This window comes from Cnephaeus nilssonii (assembly GCF_951640355.1).
Source record: "Cnephaeus nilssonii genome assembly, chromosome: 4".
NCBI classification, from domain to species: Eukaryota; Metazoa; Chordata; class Mammalia; order Chiroptera; family Vespertilionidae; genus Cnephaeus; species Cnephaeus nilssonii.
In genome coordinates, this window is record NC_137075.1 from 53,784,457 (window position 1) to 53,811,829 (window position 27,373).

The 27,373-nt window shown below is 41.0% G+C and overlaps 1 protein-coding gene across 4 annotated transcripts in view; it reads right to left on the reverse strand.

The window, feature by feature from the left end:
- MYO5A (myosin VA) overlaps positions 1 to 27,373 on the reverse strand; it is a 201,192-nt gene that overhangs the window by 55,408 nt on the left and 118,411 nt on the right. For all 4 annotated transcript variants that reach the window (XM_079769424.1, XM_079769422.1, XM_079769425.1 and 1 more), the window contains exons 15-23: positions 24,320 to 24,481; positions 23,059 to 23,156; positions 14,723 to 14,809; positions 14,526 to 14,634; positions 11,887 to 12,098; positions 11,002 to 11,158; positions 5,653 to 5,892; positions 4,426 to 4,674; positions 1,761 to 1,854 (exon numbers count right to left, since the gene is read on the reverse strand). In XM_079769424.1, coding sequence (XP_079625550.1) covers positions 1,761 to 1,854; positions 4,426 to 4,674; positions 5,653 to 5,892; positions 11,002 to 11,158; positions 11,887 to 12,098; positions 14,526 to 14,634; positions 14,723 to 14,809; positions 23,059 to 23,156; positions 24,320 to 24,481 — 1,408 coding nt within the window. The remainder of the gene's footprint in view (positions 1 to 1,760; positions 1,855 to 4,425; positions 4,675 to 5,652; positions 5,893 to 11,001; positions 11,159 to 11,886; positions 12,099 to 14,525; positions 14,635 to 14,722; positions 14,810 to 23,058; positions 23,157 to 24,319; positions 24,482 to 27,373) is intronic.

The following is a 27,373-nucleotide window of genomic DNA, read 5'->3' on the forward strand; positions in this document are numbered from 1 at the left end:
ATATTTCGTGGCTAACTCTTAATCTGCCCTGCCCACTTCTATTACTTCACCATTTCTTTCTCTGTCAGCTCCATGAGGGCAAGGGCTGCCAAGTGTCTTGTCTCAACTGCTTCCCTGGTGCCATCACAGTGTTTCCCTACATAAAGCTTTAATAATTTGTAAATGAATGAATGGAAGAACTTCTTCTCTCTATAACATTCTATAAATTGCCATTTATTCCTACTAGTTTGCAGAAGCTGCCCAAAGCTACCAACAAATTGTCCCTGGGCAAATCTATTTTCCTAGAAGCATTCTAATCATTCTGGATCCCTCCATCACATTCTGCATCCTAGCAGCTTTATTTCCATGTCTTCAGTGTCTGTTTTGTTTACTCCTTCTCTTCTGAATATTTTTCTGCCCCCCTCATTTCCCCCCACACCTTATCCCTTACATATGGTTATCCTATAAGGCTTAATTCCAGGTTTTCTTCTCTTTCCTTTACATTATTCCCTTGGGAGAAAGGGGGCAGTGTGGGGGAAAGTACAGAGGGTTCTCTTATCATCACAGCTTTGATGGGTACCTTAAGGCTCACTTCTTTTCGCTCTAATCTTTCATCTTAATTTGGTTTCAGAACACCTATATCTGGAGGCCCTAGGTGACAACCAAAATTTAACACTCTAACAACTGATCTCACTAGTTTTCCTCATAAACAGGTACTTACTTTTCTTATTCAAATTCCTTGTTACTAATAAAACACCATTATTGTTTTTGAAATCTCATAACAAGTTTTGCAAGGTTGTAAACTAAAACATTAGAATATTTTTATTTCTTTTTTGAATACCATATCCAAAATAACATTCTGTTGATTCTTTTCATATTATATATCCTCATTCCAATCCATCTCTTCCTTTCCATTTCCACCACCCATTACTGCAGTTTAAATCTGTACCTATTTATACCATGTTTATGAACATAGGGATTTCTTATAAATTATCATCATTCTAATCTTTCTCACAAAGAGCAAATAAAATAAATATTTACATTTAGTTAGTCCTCTATTCAAAGTATCAGTGGGCTTTACTGTTAGTTTGTTTGTTTGTTGGCAAAGAGTAGTGGATCTTGGGAGAATAATATCTATTAGCTTAGCAAAAAGTAAGTAAATAAAAATAATACACACAGACACATATACACATATACATATTAGCTCAATGATTCTTCCTAAATCAACAGGAATCCTTTAAGCCATAACTGATAAATCATACATGAAGAACAATTAGTAATTTTAACTACATATGATATTGACTAAACATGAGTTCACATTTGTACATAGAGAGACCAGATTTAAGTTCACCAACTATTTCAACCAAAATATTTAGAGCACTTGCCTCTCAGAATTTTATAAATTTACTAATGGCAGCCTAACTTTTTAAAAATATTTAAGCTCTAAGGAAAGTTGTATTCTATAGCCTGGCTGGAAGGCTGCTGGTTCAATTCCTGGCTTGTGGGTTTGATCCCCAGTTTGGGCATTTATGGAAGGCAACAGATCAATGATTCTTTCATTCTCTCTCTCTTCTCTCTCTCTCTCTCTCTCTCTCTCTCTCTCTCTCTCTCTCTCTCTCTCTCTCTCTCCCCCCTCCCCCCATTTTTCCCTTCCTCCCTCCTTTCTCCCTCCCTCCCTTCCCCGCTTCCTCTTTCGAGGAGGATTAAAAAACAAAGTGGCATCTTATAAAACTTTGGGAGGTTGGTTAGCATGCATTAGTCTGAGCCCACGTGAGCCTTACCTGTCATCTCCTTAGCCTGTTCCACGATAAGGTGATTGAGGGTCTCTTTTTCCTGCTTCAGCAAAGTATTTTCTTCCTTCAGAGTTGATACCACCTATAAAATGAAATAAACTGAGGTAGCTGCAACAGACAGAGCAAACCAGTTCCTAAATATAAAGACCACGCAGCAGTCACTCACTCCGTACTTCCACATCTCTGAGCCTCATTTCTTTGCATAGTTTTGGCTAGTCATCTTTCACGTTTGGTTCAAGCAATATCCCCTCCAGAAAGCCTTCCTGGAAACTCTCTCCAAATAGACATTTCCTTTCTGGGCTACTATAGGGCCCTGAATATGCCTCTTTATAGTCCTTATAAATGATTTACTTTTACTTCCCTAATAGACTAGAAATTCCTGGAGGACAAAGATGATTACTGCTGTTGTTTTACTTTGTACCTTGAGCATTTAGCAATTGCCTGGCACCTCGTAAGCATTTGCTCTTAAAGCAACAATAATGCCTTTTCACCTCAGCAGCCTAGCACAAAGCTATGCAATTACCCATTATTCAGGTAGAAGATTGAAGAGGTTAAGAAAGACTTGAAGGGCATTTTGGTTCTGGAAATTCACTGAAGATTTTCTGACGCTCCCTGCTGTCTGTCTTGAAAAGGAGAATTTTCCTTTCATCCCCTTTTAAGAGTTTCGCAAGGTTGTAAACTAGTCCTTTTATCCCATGTTTAAGCATTGACCTTACTACAGTGAATGCACTTAATGCCACTGAACTGTATACTTAAAAGTGGCTAATATGGTAAATTTTATGCTATGTATATTTTAATATTTTTTAAAAAAACAATTAACTTTCTAGTTCCTAGTTGGATAAGGATTCCCAGGAAGCAAAAGTCAAAACCAAAGATAACTTTGCAAAGTTCATAATTTATTCAGTTCATCTCTGCAATAAAATAATGTACTTGTGATGAGTGAAATCTAAATTTCTTCTCTAAGCATAAGTTCAAGGAACTCTAAAAGTGATAGCTAATAATAAAGATAAGTGTCAGGAGTTCAGATAGAGAGTGAGGGCTCTGTGACAGGATCCCTGGAGAACAGGGAAGTGGACAGCAACACCGCCACAGCTGAAGTCGCCAGGTGTTCCTTCGGAGGGTCCAGTCTCTTCCCTCCATACTGACCTAGCCTTACCCTCCACCTCAACAGGGAGACCCGAGTTCCCTATGCTCTTGAGAGAAACTGCTCTTTATCAAGGGTATGCTTTTTCAAAATACATGTGCCTACTCCACACTCCCAGCGCTTGGGCAGGTATCTTTAAAAAAACTCCCCAGCAGATTCTGATACACACTCCTGGTTAAGAACCACAGTTCTAGTGTACCTTCTAGGATCCCTGAAGGTACATAGCTTTCCTGATCATAAAGCTGGCTGTCACAGTGAAGTTTTTTCATTCCACATTACTACACTCCATCCAAAAGAATAAGCGATAATGCCTATAGCTAACCTGTGAAAAGCAGATAAAAAAAGAAAGGAGAAATCTGTATCTGTTCATGTGTACTATTCTATCAGACTAGAAAGGTATGCACTTGACTTTAAAGAGGAAAGAGAATTTTCCTACCAAGCTTAAATACTCTAGATTCAGAGGAATCTGGAAAGCTTCTGTGGACTCAGAAAATGGCAACAAGAAAAAAATATAAAATCTTAAACCTCAAGGGTACTGCTTTGAATGCATATTTAAATTCTGACAGAACAAACTTACCACGTCAAATAACACATTAATGGCACTGCTGTTTCCACAATACGAGCCCAGATCTACTAGAGAAATAGGAGGAATTGTTCTATTGGGACCCTGAATACCATGGAAGGATTGCATCTACGCTCCTTCGGAGATTCTCACTGGACTCAGAAGGTTAATGTTCAGCTGTCAGCGCAGAAACAGAGCATCGGGATTCTTGCTCATAGTTACAATCAACACAGTGAACTCTGTTTTCACTTAAAGATGGTCACACTAGTGGACTCTCTGAAAATTACTTTTTTCCCCAGTAAGCCTTATGTTGAGGCATTTTTATTTTGTTTAAGCAATGCATCTCATTGCTGCTTGAGAACCTTAATATTTTCTGTGTTTAGTCAAGTTTTAACATAAGTAAATACAAATTTGTATTGTGGAAACACTGGTCAATCTGTAAAAAAAAAAAATTTTTTTTTTGTTCTATCTGCATAGCAGCTCTTGGCTACAATCAGTGTGCTGACATGTGGATTTCTCCATTGGTCTTCTCAACATAGTCTTAATTCGTTTCCACAAAGCTCCCTAGTATCAGCTATTGAGAGTTCATTGTTTGATTTACTTCTTAATCATGTTAACCCAAGAAAAAGGAGTCTACTCTCTATCCAGACCTATGTATATAAAGAAAAGGAGTATATATATATATATATATATATATATATATATATATATATATATATATAGTGGGGACATGGCTATTAATTCTCTTCTTACAATACTGCTTTTCCTCTGTTCTGAATAGAGTCAAAAGGTTCTACTAAAACAGCTACTGACTCACCATGTGGAAGAAATGCTTGGGAAACACAAATAATAAAATTTCAGCTCTGAAACCAACACTGAGCCACAAGGGGACAGGTCAAGATGACGGCACATTTCCTTTGTAAAAAGGATGTGAAATTAGTTCCTACCTGCTCAGTTTCTTGCTTGTATCTATCTGCACGTTCCTCGATAGATTTTTTCTCTGACCGAGTTTGTTCCAGGTCTTTCCGGAGCTTGGCAACTTCTTCCTGTAGACTGAGAACCCGTCCAGTGGCAATCTTAGCCTCCTCCTCACTTAGTTGAAGACGTACTAAGTCACTTCGTAGTTTCTCAGTCTCAGAGTTGTATATTCCTTCCAGATTGGTCAATTTCTCCATGAGGCATTTGTAGTCTTTGTTCTTTAAACACACACAAACAATAAATAAACAGACATGCCATCAAATGTATATAGTCAGAAAACTAGGCTTATTCATCATAGTCATGCTATATCATCATAATATTATAGTATCTAACCAAAATTTTAATCACAACATTTATAGTAACATAATCAATACTCTCTTAGTGATATAAAGAGAGAAGAGAATAGTATTTCAGTTTTACATGATGAGCAACATAGATGTGATTTTTCTCTTAGCTGCGAGGTGAGTTACCAGAGGAAATTCTTAATTTCCTGATTTTTAATCCCCAAATAGGAAAATCTATACTTGCTTTTGAAAACAAATCACTGTGCTACTAAAAGTCATGTGCTAGCCAGGTGATGCATTAAGAATGATAAAATGGCCTCAAAATCACAAATTTCTTACAGATCTCTTTGTTTACTACCTCAAACTCCTCCTCACACTCAGAAAACATTTCTGATGAACCCTATTTCATTGTGGGCTTTTTTTGCCCTATGTAGTATTTATGTAGTACCAATTACCTTCATGTCATTTGCATGTGCTAAAATATTACTTAGAAACTATCTCTAAGAAACCAAACTTTTATCTCTGCAAACAGGCTGTAGATTCCTCAGAAGCATGGACATCTTACTGATTCTTCTGTCACTTCAATGTTAAACAAGTCACCTGCGAAAGGAGCATTATACTACATGCAAATGACTGGCAGTGACGAAAGAGCTCTGTGAAGTATAAAGTACACGATGGCTCTTAGTCATAAAGGTTTGGAGTGCTAGTAAATCTGGCTGTATTCTCAAAAATAATTTCCTGCAATGATGCTCTTACCTATGAACTCATCACTATTTCCATTCTCATTACTGTCATTATTATTTTACTTTTCTGCTAAGACTAAAAGGTAAAGTCCAGGGGAGACACTGCTGACCACAATCCCAGTGGGCTTCTTCAGGCATGCTCACTTTCAGGGTCCTGTTCAAAACACACCTGTTCATCAACTTTGCGCTGCAGCTGCATGATCTTGTTCTCCATGCCGATGTGGAGTTTCTTATAGCGCTCCACGGAGCGGGCCTCAATCTTGAGCTTCTTTAGCTCGCGCTTGGCTATCATCCGCCGTAAGCAGCACTGAAGGTAGATGATGGCATGCAGGCTCTTCTTGTAGTAGGTGCGAGCCAGCCAGCCCCGGACCCACTTCTGAATGATGACTGCTTTGTGGTCACGGAGTATCTGCAGAGAAAGGTATGTACAACGTCAGACTCTACACTAGACTCAGGGTTCAATTCTATCAAACTATGGCTGTCTGGCTGAGAAGACATAAAGTGAAAGACACAACAGTTGAAGTAACAATGTAGTATGAAGATTGTACATATCACAAATATATGCAAGCACAAAATTGTTTTACAAGGTGATTTAAAAAGTAGACTTTAAAGGATGATTTGAGAAACAGCATATACACCTAGGACAGTGGTTGGCAAACTGCGGCTCACGAGCCACATGCGGCTCTTTGGCCCCTTGAGTATGGCTCTTCCACAAAATACCACGGCCTGCGCAAGTCTATTTTGAAGAAGTGGTGTTAGAAGAAGTTTAAGTTTAAAAAATTTGGCTCTCAAAAGAAATTTTAATCGTTGTACTGTTGATATTTGGCTCTGTTGACTAATGAGTTTGCCGACCACTGAGCATGTCAAACTTGCGGCAGGCGGGCCACAGGCCTTGTTTAAATAAATGAGGCCTGTAGCCTGACGGCTGTGCGTTTGACATGCTTGGTGTACACACAGAAGTTATCTAAATAAAAGGCACCAGCTTAATAAAAGGCAAACAATTCTAAAAATAAAGAAAAAACACACTAGGTTTCCTATTGGTGTATATCTGTCGGCAACAGGCGATCCTCTATAAAGTGAACAGAACTTGGCACCCTGTGAATTACATGCTATTAAAATAAAAGACTTGGCCACTACCCTTACTGCTGATACCATCTCACTGTACATTAGGTCTATGCTTGAGGATATGGAATATGGCCAATAAGCTGGCTGTAGAGACCAACAGTTGGAGTACTGCAAAGTTTATTATTAATTTATTGATTTTTTTTCAAACAAACAAAAAATGACACTGTTGGTTGCCCTATTTGAGGAATACCATTCTAGTGAGGATTTCCCATTGCTGTTTCAAATGTAACAGGAATCCACTTATGAGAGTCAAAGGTAGTAAGGATAAAGCTTTAAAAGGAAAGCTAAAAGTAAGATAGAGGGAAATAAACAAATCTTAATTTTGAGTTTGTTATACTTTCTAAATAAGAAGATATTCCCCTAAACTTATAAATAACTTATAACAAAAGATTGCCTTATAAGAATTTCTTATCACTAAAACCATCAAGCAGAGATTGTCTAGCCCTGGATGGTGTTGCTCAGTGGTTAAAGTGTCAGCCCACACACTGAAGAGGTACAGATTTGATTCCCAATCAAGGACATGTACCTGGGTTGCAGGTTTGATCCCCAGCCCTGGCCAGGACGTGTGCAGGAGGCAAACAGTCCACGATGTCTCTCTCTCTCTGCCTTTATCTTTCTCTCTCTCCCTCCTCCCCTCCCCTCCACTCTCTCTTAAAAAAAAAAAATCAATGGAAAGAATACCCTCCGGTAAGGATTAACAACAATATGCAGAGATTGTCTAAACCAAGCATGTCAAACTTGCAACCTGCGGGCTGCATGCCTCATTTATTTGGCCCATGTTAGCCTCTGAGTTTGACATGCTTGGTCTAAACAATTTCCAGGAATGATGGAAAAGAAAATCTTGAAATTAATAAAGGGTGAACTATCAAAACATTCTGAGATCCTTCTAAGTCTATGCTTTTATAAAACAACTCTTGTATGATATAAATGATATTTAAATATATGCACTCAAATGGTTACTTATTAGTAATTATTAGTGATTATTAGCACTTATTAGTAACTAGAGGCTTGGTGCACGAATTCGTGCACCTGTAGGGGTCCCTCGGCCTGGCCTGCGGGATCAGGCCAAAACCGGCTCTCCAACATCCCCCGAGGGGTTCTAGATTGCAAGAAGGTGAAGGTCAGGCTGAGGGACCCCACCGGTGCACGATCACGGACCCCATGCGGAAGGTTGGCCAGCCAGGGAGGGGTCATGGGAGGGCTCCAGGGCATGTCTGGCCCATCTTGCTCAGTCTCGATTGGCCGGACCCCAGCAGAAAGCTAACCTACCAGTTGGAGCATCTGCCCTCTGGAGGTCAGTGCACATCATAGTGACTGGACAACCGGTCGACTGTCTGACCCCTGATGGTCAGTGCATATCATAGCAAGTGGTTGAGTGGCCTTAGCATATCATTAGCATATTACGCTTTGATTGGTTGAATGGATGACCGGAGGACCAGACACTTAGCATATTAGGCTTTATATATAGGATTATTACAAATGAACACAATGTATCTCTTATGAAACTTTCTAAATGTAAACATTTCTGGCCCTGCATGCATGGCTCAGTGGTTGAACATCAATCTTTGAACCAGGAGGTCATGGTTCAATTCCTGGTCTGGGTACATGCCTGGGTTGTAGGCTCTATCCCCAGTGTGGGGTGTACAGGAGGCAGCTAATCAATGATTCTCATCACTGATGTTTCTATCTCTCTCTCCTTCTCCCTTCCTCTCTGAAATCAATAAAAATATATTTTTAAAAATTCTAAAACCATCTATTCAAATAGATAGCAGTTTAATAAAACCATTAAAACAATAGTTCCTATTTTTTGGTTATGGACCTGAGAAAAACAACAAAAGAAAAGTGCCATTCTAGAGGAGACAGTGAAGAAATAAGTGGTTAAGTATTAAACCACCAAATACAAAATAAACCTAAGTGTTCAGGAGACCTTTGCCAAGTCAAGGCTCCCCTTTGGCTGTTTATCTAACGCTAAGACAGTCTGCTTTCCACTGAGTGCAGTCACTGTGCATCATGCTGCAGTGAGGTCCCATCCTGAGCCCGCCCCGAACATCATGACCCCAAGGGAGCCTCTTGTCTTATCCTGATGACTAGTGACCAACTGAATAAGACTCAGTAATGTCAATTTCAGACTTTCAAAGTCAAGCAGCACAGAGTGGCAAAGCTATGAATGTCAATTTTCCTATTCCATTTCCTTCTCTCCATGTAACTTCAGACATAGGTCCATTTCTGTAATTTCAGTCAAGTGGAAACAGTATATAATTAGATCTTCCATTAGCAATCTCATCTCCATTAGTGAGTTAGAGAAATTAAACCATGCCTCCTCTCCCTCAGATTCCCAAGCCATAAGAAGGGGAAGCCTGGAATGGAAACACCGAAAACACGGCCAAAAGGAGCACTAGTGGCCTATACGTGAGCTGGCCCCTAACTGCCATCCCCATGTGTCGTCAGCTGGAGCTGAGCAGGCCAGAAAGTGCTACTGCTCAACCAATGGCCTCAAAACCCAGTTCAGATGATCCTGAGGAGAGTCATCAAGAAAAAGGAAGTATAACCAGTTTGGTGTATCTAAAAGTTGAATAAGGCATTTCCTTCCCCTGAAAGCTCATGCTTGTAGAGAAAGAACACCAGAGTATAAAGCCAGCATGGGCAGAAAGAAAGAGCTAGAGTAGCTATTCTCAAATTTTCTTCAAAACACAGCCATTAAATATTCTCATTCAAGCCTCATTAGTTTTTCTTTGTTGTCTAAAATTACTTCAAAATGAAGTAAAATACATACACGAATAGGGCTTAGGCCATCCTCACAGACTGCCTGTGATTAGAGACCTGTCCCTCAAAGCACTCTATTGATGCTCCTTCTACCAGTGGTACCCACAGACCTCTAAGATCTAGACTGTACTTCTGGCTTATTAGGAATATATCATGAAGGACAAACTCAAAACCTTGCCAAAATGAAAAACCTTTCAACTGGATCATATATTGTCTGAGGTGATGATTAAGATTAATCTGGCGCCCAGCCAGCATGGCTCAGTGGTTGAGCATCGACCTACAAATGAGGTCACAGTTCGATTCCCGATCAGGGCACATGCCCAGCTTGCGGACTAGATCCCCAGTGTGGGCTGTGCAGGAGGCAGCCGATCAATGATTCTTTCATCATTGATGTTTCTATCTCTCCCTTCCTCTCTGAAATCAATAAAAATATTTTTAAAAAAAGATTAATCTAGTGATCCATTATTTTTGTCATGTAGATTATTGCTAGATATAAAGATTATTTGTCAAAAACGCTCAGAACATCATATTCTAGTCAGTACAAGTTTAACCACCTTAATGTTATTTATCTCCTTTTCACTACAGTAAATTATTCCAAGGTTTTTCATTCTTGGAACAAATTTCCACACATATGTCATATATTCTACCTCTTCAAAGCTCACCACAGTGAGTTAAATAGAGGCCCACAAAAATATCAGATCCTAATCTGTGGAATCTGTCAATGGTAGGTCATTTGGGAAAGGGTTTTTGCAGATGTGATTAAGCTAAAAATCTTGAGATGAGGAGATTATACTGGATTATCCTCATGGATCCTAAATCCATCACAAATATTCTCATAAGAGACAGACAAAGAAGTGTAGTTAGACACACAGAGATGATGACATGAAGATGAAGGCAGAGATTGGCCCTAGCCGGTTTGGCTCAGTGGATAGAGCGTCAGCCTGCGGACCAAAGGGTCCCAGGTTCCATTCTGGTCAAGGGCACGTATATTGGTTGCAGGCTTCTCCCCAGTCCGGGCCCTGGTCAGGGCTCATGCAGGAGGCAACCAATTGATGTGTTCCTCTCCTATCACTGTTTCTCTGTCTTTCCCTCTCTCTTTCATTCTTCCTAAAAAATAAAAAAAAAGGAAAAATATCCTCAGGTGAGGATTAATTTAAAGAAAAAAGGCAGAGATTGCAGTGATATGGCCACAAACACAAGAAATACTGGTAGCCATCAGAAGCTGAAAGAGCAAGGAATGGATTCTCCCCTAGAGCTTCAGGAGGGAGTACAGCCCTGCCAGCACCTTGATTTTGGCTCAGTGATACTGATTGTGGAATTCTGACCTCCAGAACTGTGAGAAAATAAATTTCTATTGTTTTAAGCAACCAAGTTGATGACATCTATAGGAAACTAATGCACTAAGTTTTCTTCACATCACATTGTCAAGAGGGATAAAAAGGGGGTAAATTTTCTTTTTCCATTGTCTTGTTAATTAAATAAATGCACTTATTTAATATTTTTAAATATACTTCAATTGTTGGTTGTCTCCATATGCCTCCTATGTCCATTGGAACCTCTGTGGTGTACAGATGTGAAATTTGATTAACATTAATGGAATAAATAAACGAAGTTGAAAATAATGACTCACCTTTCGATACCTATTTCTGGCCAAGTAGCCTCGTAAATAAGACTGAAGAACAATAGTGGCAGCTCGTTTACTTTTGTACTTCCTGTGGACTACATACATGCGCCAGTACTTCTGAATGATGGTTGCTGCCTTGGTTCTGCGCAGAAACTTAGCATAGCTGACCAAAGAAAGAAGCGGTGCATTTGTTAGTAATCAGAAAAACCCAGGAATATATTTTGAAGAGACTTAAAGAACCAATATCTTCGGCATAAGTAGTACCTCCATTGTATTATTCCAATAGTATACAATATTAACATTCATATTTCTTATATTATAGCAATTTATAGTTCCCACAAATATTTTTTATTCATTATCTTATTTAAGCCTTCCTGATCATAATGTCCCATATTACCTGATTTTACAATAAAGAGAATGAAGCTCATAAAGATTCATTCTTTCTAGGACAGGGCTCATTACCCCAGGTTATGTCCCCCTTGCACAGTAGACTGGCTGTACACAGTAATCTCATACTTACTCATCACTAGCTTTCTTAAATCCATCCTTTGCTAATGTACAATATTTTTCAAACTCTTTCTGTCTGGGCATAAATTCTTTATCATTAATTCATTTCTAATGATATTTCTAAATGAAAATTATCCTAATATATAATCACACTGAAGTGTAATTCTAGAAACACTTTCACAGCTTATTGCTCCTGAAAACTTCTCAATGGAGTCATTATTAACTAGCTCATATTCATGACTGTTTTAGTTTACAGATAACTTCTTCAAGCCTTCTCATATTGGGTGACCACTCAAAACTGTCCTGATTTGGACAATGAATCAGATGAGCTGTGCAATCCTTAGGAGTGGTAAGCCAGAATGGATGGGTCCCCAGGAGACCTACCATCGGGCCTGGTAGCCTCGCACATATCTCTGCACAGTGATGGCTGCCTTCCGCATGCGCAGGTACTTCTTCCGCTGCAGCCACCCTCGGATTGTCTTCTGGATCCGAATGCAGGCAGCCCTCAGCTTGTCTGCCCTCAATTTTTCTAGATAGGCCACTTGACCAGCACGGAAAAAGATCTTTGTCTTACCAAACTGGTATTTGTCCTTGTCCTATTTTTGGAAGAAATTGTACACTCAGAAGTTGAAATAATAAACATATAAATAAAATTGTAAAAGAGAAAAAAATACATCTAAAAGCAGAATCAGTAAAGGGATGAATCTATTAGCTAAAATTTGGGCTACATCATGATTAACTAATGGAGCCAGATTTTTTATCTTATGCAAGTTGAGCAAATAGAAGGGATTTTAAGGAAAACTGCAGTTTAAGAGTGATTTTCTAGAATTATTCTACCTGGAATTATTATCTGAGGCCAAAACCTTGGTTGTGGGTTATAGGCAGCTATTATTTGCTTGTTTGTATTTTAAATATTTCAAGGAAATGGAGATGCTGACACTCCCTCTGACTGACCCAGGCTGTAAGGATTACATCGGGCTGTGTGTTCCATGGGAAAGCTGAAGGGACAAAAACACCAGTATAAAGAATAAGGCAGGAAGCAATGCACACGAAATAAAAATTAAGCAAAAAAACCTTGTGCACTCATATTAAAAGAGTTAAGTTTCTTGTTATATCTTTGCACTATCAATGGTATCTGAAAATAAATACATAAAACCCTATAAATTACTTGTACAAATTTCAAAATTCCTTTTACAAAAATATAACTACTTATATTGTCCATTTACTTTTTATAATAAGCAGAGCCAAGCAGTAAACACAGAGATACATGAAATTTTTGGTCCATTACACTCTGATCTACCTTATTTGAAAGCCTGCAATGGTTATTCTCATACAACAAGAGTGGAATTTATTTATGATCGTCACTAATATAATCTGTGTGAAAACAGAAAATTATTTTTTAAGATTTTTGGGGGGGAGGGAGAGAGAGAGAGAGAGAGAAAGAGAGAGAAAGATCTATTTGTTGCCTCCAGCATGTACCCAGACTGTGGACCAAAATGGCAACCTGAGCATGTTCCTGGATTGGGAATTGAACTGACGACCCTTTGGTGCAAAGGACGATGCTCACGCAACTGAGCCACACTGGCCAGGGCAACAGAAAATAACTTTTCACTGTAAGTAGAAATCTCTTATCTTGTACATGAAATCAGAAAATCAGAAATCTCCACATAAATCTAAAATTATTTCAATTTTAATTAATAAAATTTACATAGGAAGCCTAGCTGGAGATACATATAAGAAGAGCTAAAAAGTGATTACCTTTCCTTCTCCCTGTCCGATCTCAGCTTCCCCCACTCCACCCCACACCAACCTGCACTCCTCCATTTGCACCCTGCAAAGCCCTGAACCGGGCCTAGATTGGGGTGTTAGGCATAGGACTGTCTTTACTTTCTGCTTTGCAGTCCCATCTGAACACAGGTTAGAAAGGAGTCAGGCCAAACTCAAAAAGTTCCCAATTCTTTTACACATTATTAAGAAAGTGGTCTTAGCTCTTCCAAAGGGGGGAAAATGTTATTAATACAAAAAGAAGATATTCCATTTAGTTAATTATGACTGCCTCAGAGTGAGATAACCCATCCTAAACTAGTGTCAAACAAGTGAAAATACTTTTTAAGATCTTTCATGAGTCTTAAATTCTCCATGACCTAGATTAGTGGGTTCCAAAGTGTAGTTCTCAACCAGCATTAGCATCACCTGGTAACTTCTTAGAAATGCAGGTTGTTGGACCCATCCCAGACCTACTGAGTCAGAAATTCTGGGGGTGGGGCCCAGCAATCTGTGTTTTAACAAGCCCTCCAGGGGACTGATACATTTAAAGTTTGAGTACGCCTTAGTTTGGAATGCAAGACTCTCCAAACACCAACCTACATTTCGTAGGCATTTCCTTACTGTCCCACAGACTAATCTTATACTGCAGAGAAACTACATTAATGTTTTCTGAGCAAACTCTATGGTTTCCTACTTCTTCACACCATGCTTCCTATTACAATATTCTCCTTCTACTTTTATACAATGTTATCCAGTCCGACTCAAAACACAGGTCTTCCATGAAATTGTCCCTCCTTTACATGGCAGATGTGGCTTTGCCTTGCCGATTTCCTGTCTCACTCACTCAGCATTTGATAGACACTAAGGTATATTATACATATCTTTAAAATGCATTCATTTCCAAGATAGATTACGTTACCTGAGGATAAGATTTATTTTTTCTTAATCACACAGCATCTGGCCTGATATTTCCCATAAGTAAATACTAGGTAAATTTTTATTGATAACAATAAAACTCTAAAAAGAATGTGACTCAAGCCTGGGTTTCCTGAAGGAGGACCACCATCCTCACGAGTTAGCCCAAGCATGCTAAATACAGTGAGCCTTGATCTCCAAGCCAGTGTGCCTTCCACCCTCCCAGACCTGAATAATCTGGAGTAGCGGCATTTGGATGTTCCCAGGGCTTCCACAGATTATAATCACAAGGCCTTTGGCCATAATCTGTTCAGATATAGATAAGTGAAAATTTTTCTTACTGGGATAAGGTTCTCTAATACATTCTTGCATGTTTGCTTTCTGTCACTCAGCACATCTTTTTGCTTCATTAGGACACGGTAGCGGCTGAAAAATTCTTGGTAAGTCCACCTATAAAAAGAAACTCATGTTAGCTTATTTAAATAAGTAGGAATTGATCTCATTAGGATCCCTTTTATTTGAAAAATGCCAAGCTCACCGTGAGGGGAAGCCTGCTGCACTGATGCGGATGGTTTCCAGGACACCACATGCTCTCAGCTGCTGCACTGCCCTCTTCTCGTCAAACCTACATGTACAAAAGAAAATCATTACTACACAAAGTAGCCTGGCTAGAGCTGCAAATTATCCTCCTCAATCCAGAGATTCTTCTGTAAAGAGCCAAATAGATACATCAGAAAAGAAAGCATTCAAAAGTTGTAGTAGTGATCAAAATGGAAAACTCCACGTGTGAGTGGGGAGAAGACAATTAGCAATAAAACTAAAGAGAAATAAACATTATCTGTTGTTCATACCACAACTCATAAGAAGTACCAGTGAGGATATTTAAAACAAACAAAAAACCCTTCTGTACTTTGCCCATACTCATTACAAGGCTTGGCTTGAATCACTGTGCTTATAATTCTTTAGCTCACTATACAGATTTCCTCTGTAATAAAGATTGGCCAGCTCTGAAGTTTTCTCTAACAAGAAGGACAAATTAAATATGACCCATTTAGTTATTCTTTTAAAAATTATTGGTGTTCTAAAAGCTATTGGTGTGTACATACTAAGCATTTACAGTGCCCACATCAATGGAAAATATTTTTGTTTTGTATTAAATCTTATATAATTTACTAGAGGCCCAATGCACAAAAATTCGTGCACTCGGGGGGGCGGGGGGTCCCTCAGCCTGGCCTGCGCCCTCTCACAGTCTGGGAGCCCTCAAGGGATGTCCACCTACCAGCTTAGGCCCACTCCCTGGAGGGATGGGGCCTAAGCTGGCAGTCAGACATCCCTCTGGCAGCCCAGGAGCCCTCGGGGGATGTCTGATTGATGGCTTAGCCCTGCTGAGGAGGCAGGAGAGGCTCCCGCCACCGCCGCTGCACTCACAGCCTTCAGTCTGGCTTGTGGCTGAGAGGAGCTCCCCCTGTGGGAGCACACTGACCACCAGGGGGCAGCTCCTGTATTGAGCGTCTGCCCCCTGGTGGTCAGTGCGAGTCATAGAGACTGGTCATTCCTGGTCGTTCTGCCATTAGGGTCAATTTGCATATGGCCCTTTTATTATATAGGATGTTTATTTTACTCTAGACAACTGGCATCTTAACATTAAACTGACCCTAAAAGAGGAAGTGGTAAGGCCTGCCACTCACTGAATGCTCACTCCTCGTACTCTCCCAGTTAAGCTCTGAGCAACCTCTCCAACGCTCTGCTGTGCTATTTTCTCAAGTATTCTGGTGGTGGTGGTGATGGTGGTGGGAGATGGGGTTAGCTAGGGCTGTCCTGGAGAGTGGCCCAGGGCGTGGCAGCTTCTTCTGCTTCACACTTCCTCTAGGAAGGGCTTCTTGGCAATGAGGAGGATATAACAGTTTTTTAGAATTGCCCTCCAGTCTAAGGCAAATAGCCAGAGGGCAGGGTTGGCAGGGGTGTAGGAAAAAGAGCACTCCTACGCTATAGAGTAGGAGTTGAAATTCTTAAAACCTTTGGTAAATGTGTCTAATCTCTAACTCACAAATTCCACTTCTAGAAATACATTATCCTAAGGAGGTAATCAGGTAAAAATATAAAAATGTTTGGCAAAAGATGATTATCATAGCATTGTTGGAATAACCTAAATGGCAATCAATAGGAAATAATTCAAATAAATGATGGTATGTCTCAACAGTGGGTCATTATGTAGCCATTAGAATGATGATGTGGATTTTTTTATTTACTAACTGAAAAGTATGCACAATTTATTAAGATAAAAGCAGGTACAAAACAGCAATTGCAGCATGAGCTCCTCTCTTTCATTAGTGTGTCTCTCCCTTGTGTTCTCTCTCTCTCTCTCTCCCTCTCTCTCTCTCTCTCTCTCTCTCTCTCTCTCTCTCTCTCTCTCTCTCTCACACACACACACACACACAGAGCAGGGAAGAAATGTTGGTCACTTAATACTAGTTATCTCTCTGGATATAATGCATGCTTTTGCATTTGTTTTTATACTATTTTATAGTTTCTGGATATTGTTTTTACATGTACACACATTACTTCTATTTTTTGTTGTTTTTTAAACCTTTTTTCTTTTTTATTGTTCTGTGTACATATATTACTTTTAAAATTAGAGAAATATGTTTCTTCTGGGGAAAAAAACCCCACCATTCCCTCCACATATGGTAACTGACGTAGAACAAGATGTTTGGTAAAAGCAGACATTCTATGATAGTTTCAACAGTGGAAAAGTAGCAGGGATAATTTTAAGCATTTGCCAAAGTAGTGTTACCCACCCAGCTCTGGTTTTAACTAATGCCCAAATTAACAAAAACTCAGAAAGATCTTAAACTGAAGTCAATTCAAAATTAAAAAATGCAACTATGAATGCTTGCTTAAACTCAACTTTTAAAATCTTCATAAGGCCAACTATTCATTTGTTCTCACATTCTCAAAAGGGAACAAAAACTGAAAAAAAAGAAAAAAAACTCAGTCAAAGAAATCTTGAAAAAGAACAACAAAACTGGAGGCATGATGCTCCCTGATTTCAAACACTGATACAAAACTATAGTAATTAAATGGTATGACACTGGCATAAAAACAGACACATCAATCAATGAAACAGAATAGAAAGCCCAGAAATAAACCCACACATATATGATCAATTAATTTATGACAAACAAGCCAAGAATATACAATGGGGAGAGGACAATCTCTTCGACAAATGGTGTTAGAAAAACTGGATGGCCACATGCAAACAATGAAACTAAGTCCTTATCTTACACCATTCACAAAAATTAATTCAAAATGGACTAAAAACTTGCTCATAAACCTAAAACCATAAAATTCCTAGAAGAAAACATAGGTGCAAAACGAATTGACCAACAAAACAAGACCCAAAGCATAGAGGCATGGAACAGACTGACATACCTCCATGTGGGAGTGGGGGGATGAGGAGAGAGAAACCAAAGAACTTATATACTTACTAGGGGCCCAGGGCACGGATTTGTGCACCAGTGGGGTCCCTCGTCCTTGCCTGTGGGGGACTGGGCCGAAACTGGCTCTCCAACATCCCCTGAGAGGTCCCAGATTGCAAGAGGGTGGTTCTCAGGTGATGCACCCTGGATTTGGGCTCCTTCCTCTCTGGTTCCAGGTGCGTCACCCAAGAACCGCAGCTGCCAAGTCACTGCAGCTCTGTAGCTCCTGTGTTGAGTGTCTGCCCCTTGGAGATCAGTGCATGTCACAGCAACCAGTTGGAGCATCTGACTCTTGGTGGTCATTGTGTGTCATAGCTACTGGCCAGTCAACCAGTTGCTTAGGCTTTTATAATCTATCTAATAAAAGAGTAATATGCAAATTGACCATACCTCCGCTACACCCTCAAGCCACGCCCACCAGCCAATCAGGAGTGAGCATGCAAATTAATCCAACCAAGATGGCTGCGGCCTCAGAGAGAGCAGGAGGCTTGGGTTTCCCCGGCAATGGAGGAAGCCAAGCTTTCTGCCTGCCCTGGCGGGCCCAGGCCTCCGCTCAAGGCTACAAAGTTTCAATTATAGAAGATAAATAAATACCAACAAAAATGGTGGCAGCCACAGAGCTGGAAAGAGCAGGAGGCTTGCGTTGCCCCGGCGATGGAGGAAGCCAAGCTTCTGCAGCCCTGGCCTGCTTTGGCCTCCACTCAAGGCTACAAAGTTTCAATTATAGAAGATAAATAAATTCTAACAAAAATGGCTGCGGCCACGGAGCAAGCAGGAGACTTGGCTCTGCTCAAGGCTACAAAGTTTCAATTATAGAAGATAAATAAATCCCAGATACCAGAGCCTCCGCTTGGGTCGCCGGGGGGTGTGGCCAGCCTGCAAACAACCACAGGCCCCTTGCCCAGGCTGCCCCATGCCCCAAGGGAACCCCTACCCTGATCCGGGACACCCTTCAGGGCAAACCAGCCGGCCTCCACCTGTGCATCAGGCCTCTATCCTATCTAATCCTGTCTAATAAAAGAATAATATGCAAATTGACTGTCACTCCAACACACAAGATGGCTGACCCCATGTGGTCAAAGATGACTACCCCCATGTGGACACAAGATGGCCGCCAAAAGATGGCCAGCAGGGGAGGGCAGTTGAGAAGGACCAGATCTGCAAGGGAGGGCAGTTGTGGGCCATCAGGCCAGCAGGGGAGGGCAGTTGGGAGGGACCAGGCCTACAAGGGAGGGCAATTGGGGGCGATCAAGCCTGCAGGGGAGAGCAGTTAGGGGTGACAAGGCCAGCAGAGGAGGGAAGTTGGGGGCAACCGGTCCTGCAGGGAAGGGCAGATGGGGGGGACCTAGGCCTGTAGGGGAGAGCAGTTGGGGGTGACCAGGCCTACAGGGGAGGGCAGTTAGGGGTGACCAGGCCTGCAGGGGAGGGCAGTTAGGGGCAAACAGGCTGGCAGGGGAGCAATTAGGCATCAATCAGGCTGGCAGGGGAGTGGTTAGGAGGTGATCAGGCTGGCAGGCAGAAGCGGTTAGGGGTAATCAGGAAGGCAGGCAGGCGAGCAGTTGGGAGCCAGCAGTCCTGGATTGTGAGAGAGATGTCCGACTGCCTGTTTAGGCTCGAAGCTACCTGGATTGGGCCTAAACAGGCAGTTGGACATTCCTCAAGGGGTCTCAGATTGGAGAGGGTGCAGGCTGGGCTGAAGGACACACCCCACCCGAATTTCGTGCACCGGGCCTCTAATATATATGTATATATATAGTCCTTGGACATGGGCAGTAGGGTAGTGAAGACCTGAGGGCTGGCGGGTAGGGGCTAGGCAGAGTGGGGTAAATGAGGGGAAAATGGGAGACATCTGTAATACTGTCAACAATAAAGATAAAAATTAAAAAAAAAGAATACAATAATTAGAAAATAATAAAAATTTAAAAAACAGGTATAAGGTCCATAACATAGGTCTTGGCAATGATTTTTTGAATCAGACACCAAAAGTAAAAGCAACAAAATAAAAACAAACAAGCAGCCACTATGGAAAACAGTATGGAGATTCCTTTAAAAAATTAAAAATACAACTACCATATGTTTCAGTAATTCCACTTCTGGATATTTATGCAAAGAAAACAAAAACACTAACTCAAAAAGATATATGCAACCCCATTTCATTGCAGCATTATTTACAATAGCCAAGATATAGAAACAATCCAATGAATGGATGAACAAACTGTTGTATATATTCTTCAGCCATAAAAGCAAATGAGGGGGAAACCAAGATGGCGGCATGAGGTAAACACCTAACTGTTGCCTACCACAACAATTTTGAAACTACAACTGGAAAACAGCGCACACCGTCCAGAACCACCGGAAAGCTGGCAGAGTGGAAAACCTACAACTAGAGAAAAACAGAGAGTGGGACGCTGAGCCTCAGGAGCTGTGGAGGTGCAGAGATCCGTGAGTGCGGAAAGGGCGGGCGGCTGAATACGCGGCAGGCTTGCTCGCAGCGCGCGCGGAGAGGGAGGGCAGCAGACGCTGCGTGGCTAGCTTTCTCGTTTGGGAGAAAAACAAAACCTCCTGACTGCACTGACATCCAGCTGCGGTCGGGGAGAAACTGGTCTGTTTGGCAGCGGGCGAGGCTCGAAAGCTGCCTTCTCTCAGAGGCGCGCAGCCATTAATTCGGGCACGGAAAAACCGGCCCTCTTTGGGCGGTGCGGACAGAAACCAAGTTTGTCTGCGCCACCCTGAGACTCCGCCACATCCGAGCTCAGCACAGCCCTCCCAGTGGCTGGATTTCTCGTTCGGGAGAAAACCAAAACCTCTGGTCTGTACTGAAACCCAGCCCCAGCTGGGGAGAAACTGGTCTGTTAGGCAGCGGGAGAGGCTCGAAAGCTGCCTTCTCTCAGAGGCGCGCAGCCATTAATTCGGGCACAGAGAAACTGCCCCTCTTAGGGCGGAACAGACGAGAAACCAAAGCTTGTCTGCGCCACCCTGAGACTCCGCCCCATCCAAGCTGAGCACAGAAGCTCTCCCAGAGGAGACACTGCTGATCCTCACAGCCAACTGGCTTGGAGATCAATTCCCGCCAGTGATACCAACAATCCCAAACACTCTGAACTCCAGTTTCTGAGGACACGCGGGGGACCCAGACGCCTACGGGACTCTCGGCCGGTCGGAGAGTGAGAGAGACTTTTCTGTCGGTGTGGACGACACCAGATTTCAACCACTCTCATAAGGGACACATTCGAGAGGCAGACTCAGTGAGCACCAAAGCCCTACTGTGTCTCCAGCACAGCAATTCTTCCGTTATAGACACAGCAGGCCCTCACAACCAATTGGACCGGAGGTCAATTCCTCCCAGTGTACCAACAGCAATCAGGGCTATTAACTACACAAAGACTTTACACTCAACCCACAAAGGGGAGTACCAAGAGCGACCACCTAGGGTGATAGGGGAAGCTGAGCTACCGGCCTCTATAGGTCACCGACCACACAAAGCCACTCCATCAACACAGGGAGGCAGCCAAAATGTCACATCGCAGTATGTCACAAGTAGGAGAGATAGATGAAAGCAAACTAATGGACGACACAGTGTTCAGAACCATATTTATAAGGTTACTCAAGAATCTTCTAAAAACCGCTGAGAAACTTGAAGAGACCTTCAAGGACCTAAATGAGAATACCAAAAAAATGGAAAAGGACCAGTCAGAAATTATGCATACACTGTCTGAAATAAAGAATATACAGAGTAGACCACCGCACCCGAAGAGTCAAACCAAAGATCTGGAATATGAGGAAGAAAAAAACACCCAACCAGAGAGGCGGAAAGAAAGAAGAATCCAAAAGTGTGAGGATAGCATAAGGAGCCTCCGGGATGGCTTTAAGCGTACCAATATCCGAATTTTGGGGGTGCCAGAAAAGAGAGAGCAAGATACTGAAAACCTATTTGAAGAAATAATGACAGAAAACTTCCCCCACCTGGTGAAAGAAATAGACATACAAGTTCAGGAAGCGCACAGAACCCCAAACAAGAGGAATCCAAAGAGGACCACACCAAGACACATCATAATTAAAATGCCAAGGGCAAAAGACAAAGAGAGAATCTTACAAGCAGCAAGAGAAAAACAGTTAGTTACCTACAAGGGAGCACCCATACGACTGTCAGCTGATTTCTCAACAGAAACTATGCAGGCCAGACGGGAATGGCAAGAAATATTCAAAGTGATGAATAGCAAGAACCTACAACCAAGACTACTCTACCCAGCAAAGTTATTCAGAATTGAAGGGCAGATAAAGAGCTTCACAGATAAGAAAAAGCTAAAGGAGTTCATCACCACCAAACCAGTATTATATGAAATGCTGAAAGGTATTCTTTAAAAAGAGGAAAAAGAAGAAAAAAGTAAAGATAAAAATTATGAACAACAAATACATATCTATCAACAAGTGATTCTAAAAATCAAGTGAATTCAAAATCTGAGGAACAGAATAAACTGGTGAACATAATAGAATCAGAGGCATAGAATGGGAGTGGATTGATAATTCTCAGGGGGAAAGGGGTGTCTGTGTGGGGAGTATGGGAAGAGACTGGACAAAAATCATACACCTATGGATAAGGACAACGGGGGGCCGGGGGGGGGGGGAGGGAACCGGGTGATGGGGAGATCTGGGGGGGGGGGGGGGGAATGGAGAAACAATTGTAATAATCTGAACAATAAAGATTTATTTAAAAAACAAAAAAAAAAAGCAAATGAGCCCGGCTGGCATGGCTCAGGGGTTGAGCACTGACCTATGAACCAAGAAGTCATGCAGGCTCAATCCCCAGTATCAGGTGTGAAGGAGGGAGCCAATCAATGATTCTCTCATTATTGATGTTTCTATCTTTCTCTCCCTCTCCCTTCCTCTCTGAAATAAATAAAAATATTTTCTAAAAAAATAAAGAAAGAAAATGAAACCTTGCCATTTGGGCAAGATGGACCTTGAGGGCATGATGCTAAATGAAATTAAGTCAGAAAGACAAATACCATATGATCCCTCTTATATGTGAAATCTAAAAAACATAAAACATGGAGTATTTGAGATCTTGTTTCCTGGCAATTGTCATCATTTTGGCTCAAATAAACTCATAAAAAATAAAAAACACAAAACAAAACCACACACACCAACACAAGCATACACACACTAAATCCAAGATACAGAGAACAGATTGGTGATTGCCAGAGGTAAGGGTTGACAGGAAGAGAAATGGATAAGGGGGGTTTCAAAAGGTTAAAAAAATTATTTTTAAGTTCTATTAACTAGTAGTTTCCCTATACAAGACATGAAGAATTACCCAAATATTTTTCCTTCTATTGTTTTGGTAATCCTTTTGATATATGGATACTTTTAAATTCAGTATTTGAGAAATACTTACGTGAATGGGAACTTGAAATCATTAGGCTTAATACAGCGCACATAGTGAGGGGTAGTGGCATTGAGGGTCTCCATCAGCAGGTGAAGGGAATTTCGGAACTGTATGGGAAAGAGCAGAAAGAGGCATCAAGGTTTTGTCAAAGCCAAAGATTATGTAAAACAAGTTAAAATTTCCTTCTAATGACAGTAGTAGAGATTGACCCAACCTCAGAAGGGGAGCTGCTATCAAATAAGAACGCTTTATGTTACAATTTGCTTAAATTCTACTATTTATATGCTTACTCTATTAAATATACATTCACTCTCTCCCATGCCTTTTCCCACACACCCTTTTTTTATAGGCTCTGTTTTCTTAGAGCAGTTTTAGGTTCACAGCAAAATTGAGAAGATATGGGGAATTCCCATACATCCCTTATCCTCACACATGCACAGCCTTCCCCATTATTAACATCCCCCAACAGAGTTGTATATCTGTTACAGTTGATGGACATAAACATTATAATCTCCCAAAGTCCATCATTTACATTAGAGTTCTGTCTTCCTATTCTCCTTTTGATACACGACTCTGCTGTTTTCTGTTGGGAATGCGAAATTCTGACTAAAAATATAACTTTGCTTTATGAATAATATTAAGACCATTTAATTATGTAGAGTGGGAGTTTTGCAGTAAGATACTGAAAAATATAACAGATGACTTAAAGAGTATAGGCAATGAATGGGAGAATGGGAGAGTACAGCCAGGTGGGATTACCAGTAGGGACATGGAATCAGGATGGAGGCAGCAGACCTGTGTCTGGCCCTGTTTCCTGTCTGCACCAGGCACAGGGTCACACACACAGGAAAACAAGCTGACCAATGCTTAGCCACCTGTCCAAAGCCCAGGCCACTGTTCAGGCACTAAGTATGTGTGTTACATTTTCCACTCCCCACGGAGGATAAGACATCAAAAACAAGGAGAGGGCACTGTTCCAGTTGAAGGAGCTGATGTTCTGTACAAATCCAGAGAGGAAGCAACCAGAGAACAAAACAAAGGCAACAGTGGTCCATAAGGAAGAAGAATTAAGACGCAAAGAACATTATTTGGAAAAGGCTTAATCAGTCATAGGTCTAAAGCTGGGTAGAGGATTAGGAGTGGATGGTGTTGCACGTTCTCACAGTGAAAGCTCCAGCCTCTCCTCACCTGGGAGGCTGAGGAAGGAAGACCTGAGGCTTCAGCAGAGCCAAGGAGGAAAGGACACACAGCAGTGGTTTCCTGAACTCACCTGGTGCCCCACCGTTTTCTTGTGCTCTTTGCCTGTCTGGCCTGGTCGACCTTTGGTGGGCTTTGCAGGAATGCGGGTGAGGGGTGTGCGCCCTGAAGAGGTGGCTGAGGTTGGACTGATGGCCTTCTCATCATCTTGAAATAATTCTGTGAGCATCTTAAACTGAGTCAGAAAGAGCGAAAGAATATTACACTCTAAACTCAATCTCAAAATAAATAAATAAAAATAAACTCAAACTTAAATGTAAACCTTTATAGAAACACGAAGATTTGCAATCCATAGTGATTCCCTTCCTTAAGCAAACTCTTTCAGAGTCACACACCAGAAGTAATCAATATCTGTGTTGGGAGCCAAGAGTATGAGAGGAAGGTGACATATATGGTCTAAATATATAGGTGGAAAAATGCAACAATTCTACAACCATGTTTGGGGGAAACAAAATAAAAACTACTCCACTAATACTTGAAATCCTAATTGGCCACTCTAAATATATTACTGAGTTTGAATTATAATTATCTTATGAGAAAAATACTAATTGAAAGGCCTATCCTATTATCTTAGTTCCACGAAATGCTTTATCAGCATGCTTCATTTATCTACCCACTAATTCAAATGGTGAGAAAAAGCTAAAAAATATCACAGAAAATCTCAGCAGGAAGAATGTCATGAACTAGTTCTACAGTATTGTAGTATTAAAAATAATTATTAATCAATAAAATTTTTTAGAAAATAAGTTGGATTATGGAGGGTAGAAGGGGCAAGTAAAAAACCCTGTCCTTATCCGGTACCTTTTATATTTGTTTTCAAAGGATTTATAACTTGATTGCATAACTCCTGTAATCAATTTTGTGTTCTATCAGGTTAGCAATATAAAAGATTATCAAGCCCTGGCTAGTGTGGCTCAGTTAGTTGGAGCATTGTCCCAAACACCAGAAGGTGGCCAGTTTGATTCCTGGTCAGGGCACACACCCAGGTTGTGGGCTAAAGTTTCTATCTCACATTGATGTTTCTCTCTCTCTTCCTCTCCTTTCTGCTCTCTATAAAATCAATAAAAGCATTTTTTAAAGAAAGATTTTCAAAAGGTTTGGGATTTTGTAATTGGGTGGATGGTATAAGGCAATATGATTGGGAGAAATTTTATGGAACAAAAGAGACTTCAATGGAAAAAATATCGTAGGGTGAGGATTAACAAAAACAACAAAAAAATAGAGATAGATACACAGATATATAAGTAGGTAGGTATGCCTGGACATTCCATCTTGTTTCTTTGATCTGTCTAGGAGACATTGTTAAAGAAAACAAAATAATCCAAGTAGCAGCTTCATGAAAATGTGGGAAATCATTTCTCTAACAACATTATTCACTAAGAGCTTTTTATGAATGAAACACTACTCTAAGGGCTTAATGAAACCTATTTAATCCTCATAAGAACCCCTTAGATACTATTATGATCCTATTTCATAGATGAGAGACCTAAGGCATAAACTCATTGCTTCCCCTCGTCAAAAAGCAACATGGAAAGTAGGAGTTAAAACCCTTTTTAATGGTATCTGGTAGAGTTGCAATTTAGTAGTATTTGGTCGGGTTGCAATTCATTTATGTGCTCTCTGATATTAGATGTGGCAACATAATCTATGTTTTATCACCGTAAAGAAATCTTAAGACCCTTTTTGTTAAGTTTATAAGACCTTAATTCTTTTTCAAGTTGAAAATTTGGCTAGAGGCTGCAAAATTAAAGAAAAAAAAAAGACAAAACACATACACATACAAACTCAACCTCACACTGTATTACCACAAAATAATTCTATTTAAAACATATAACACAAATATTACCCTTTTAAAATTAGTACATCCAAGAGAACAAATAAACACTATATTATACTTTCTTTCTATCAGGTGCACAAACATTAACATATAAAGTCCATCCATTTAGGTTGGGGTTTCTGAGGGGATGGGTTTTGGACTGGGAGCAGGGGAGGCCTTTAAGATTCTATGTAAATCACACACTGTCCCCATTCCAATAGCAACAATGCTGTATAGACTGGAAGTCACTCCAAATGATTCCTTAGAATGTATGCCTACCTTCTGATAATTAAGCTGATAATTAGCCAATCAGAAAAGTTAAGCCAGAATAAAGATACAATTGATATGGGTGCCTGGAGGATGGGAACGTGTGAATATTCTATTTAAGCTAATTACTTAGGCAGAGTAATGATGTTAGAATGTCATGGTTTTCATCACTATTCATAAATCAAAATGATTTATAATCTTTAACTGAATAATACTCAGGCATTGGCCTGTGAGAGAATTTTCTCTTCTACGTCAGTCCCATAAGCTATCAAGCATTAATGCCCAGTGCCTATGAGGAAAAGTGAAAAACTGACTTTCTCAGAAGACACAATACTCATTATTTCCTGAGGCATAACACTGGAATTTGGTCTTTATATGATCTTTCTACTATCAAAAGAATTGAAATTAAACATTTCAATGTTTAGAAGTAAACATTTTCTTCTAAAAAGTAAGCTTCTCAGGGTAAACATCTTCTTCTACATAAAAATCCTATATAATAAAGAGCTAATATGCAAATGGTCATCATACCCTCACATTCTAATGGCTCAGACACTCAACACTGGGAAGAGAGGAATGGGGACAAGCCAGGCACAAATGAGCTCGTGAGAGAGGAATGGGGACCAGCCAGGCACAAATGGGCTTGCAAGAGAGGAATGGGGATCAGCCAGGCTTCGGCCAGGGAGAGGGACAAGCTGCCCACCCTGTGGTCCCAGGTGCCTGTGGCTGCAGCCCAGGCGAAGCCACCTGCCCATGGTCCCCTGTGGCAGCGGCTGGCCTGGGCGAAGCTGGCCCAGGTCCTGGGTGCCTGTGGCCGGCCAGAGGGAGGGAAGCCCGGGTCCCGGGTGCCTGTGATTGGCCAGAGGAGGGAATCCTGGGTCCTGGGTGTGGGGCGAGGCAGAGGTGGTTAGGGGTGATCAGGCCAGCAGGGGAGTAGTTAGGGTAGGGGCGATCAGGCCAGTAGGGGAGCAGTTAGGGGTGATCAGG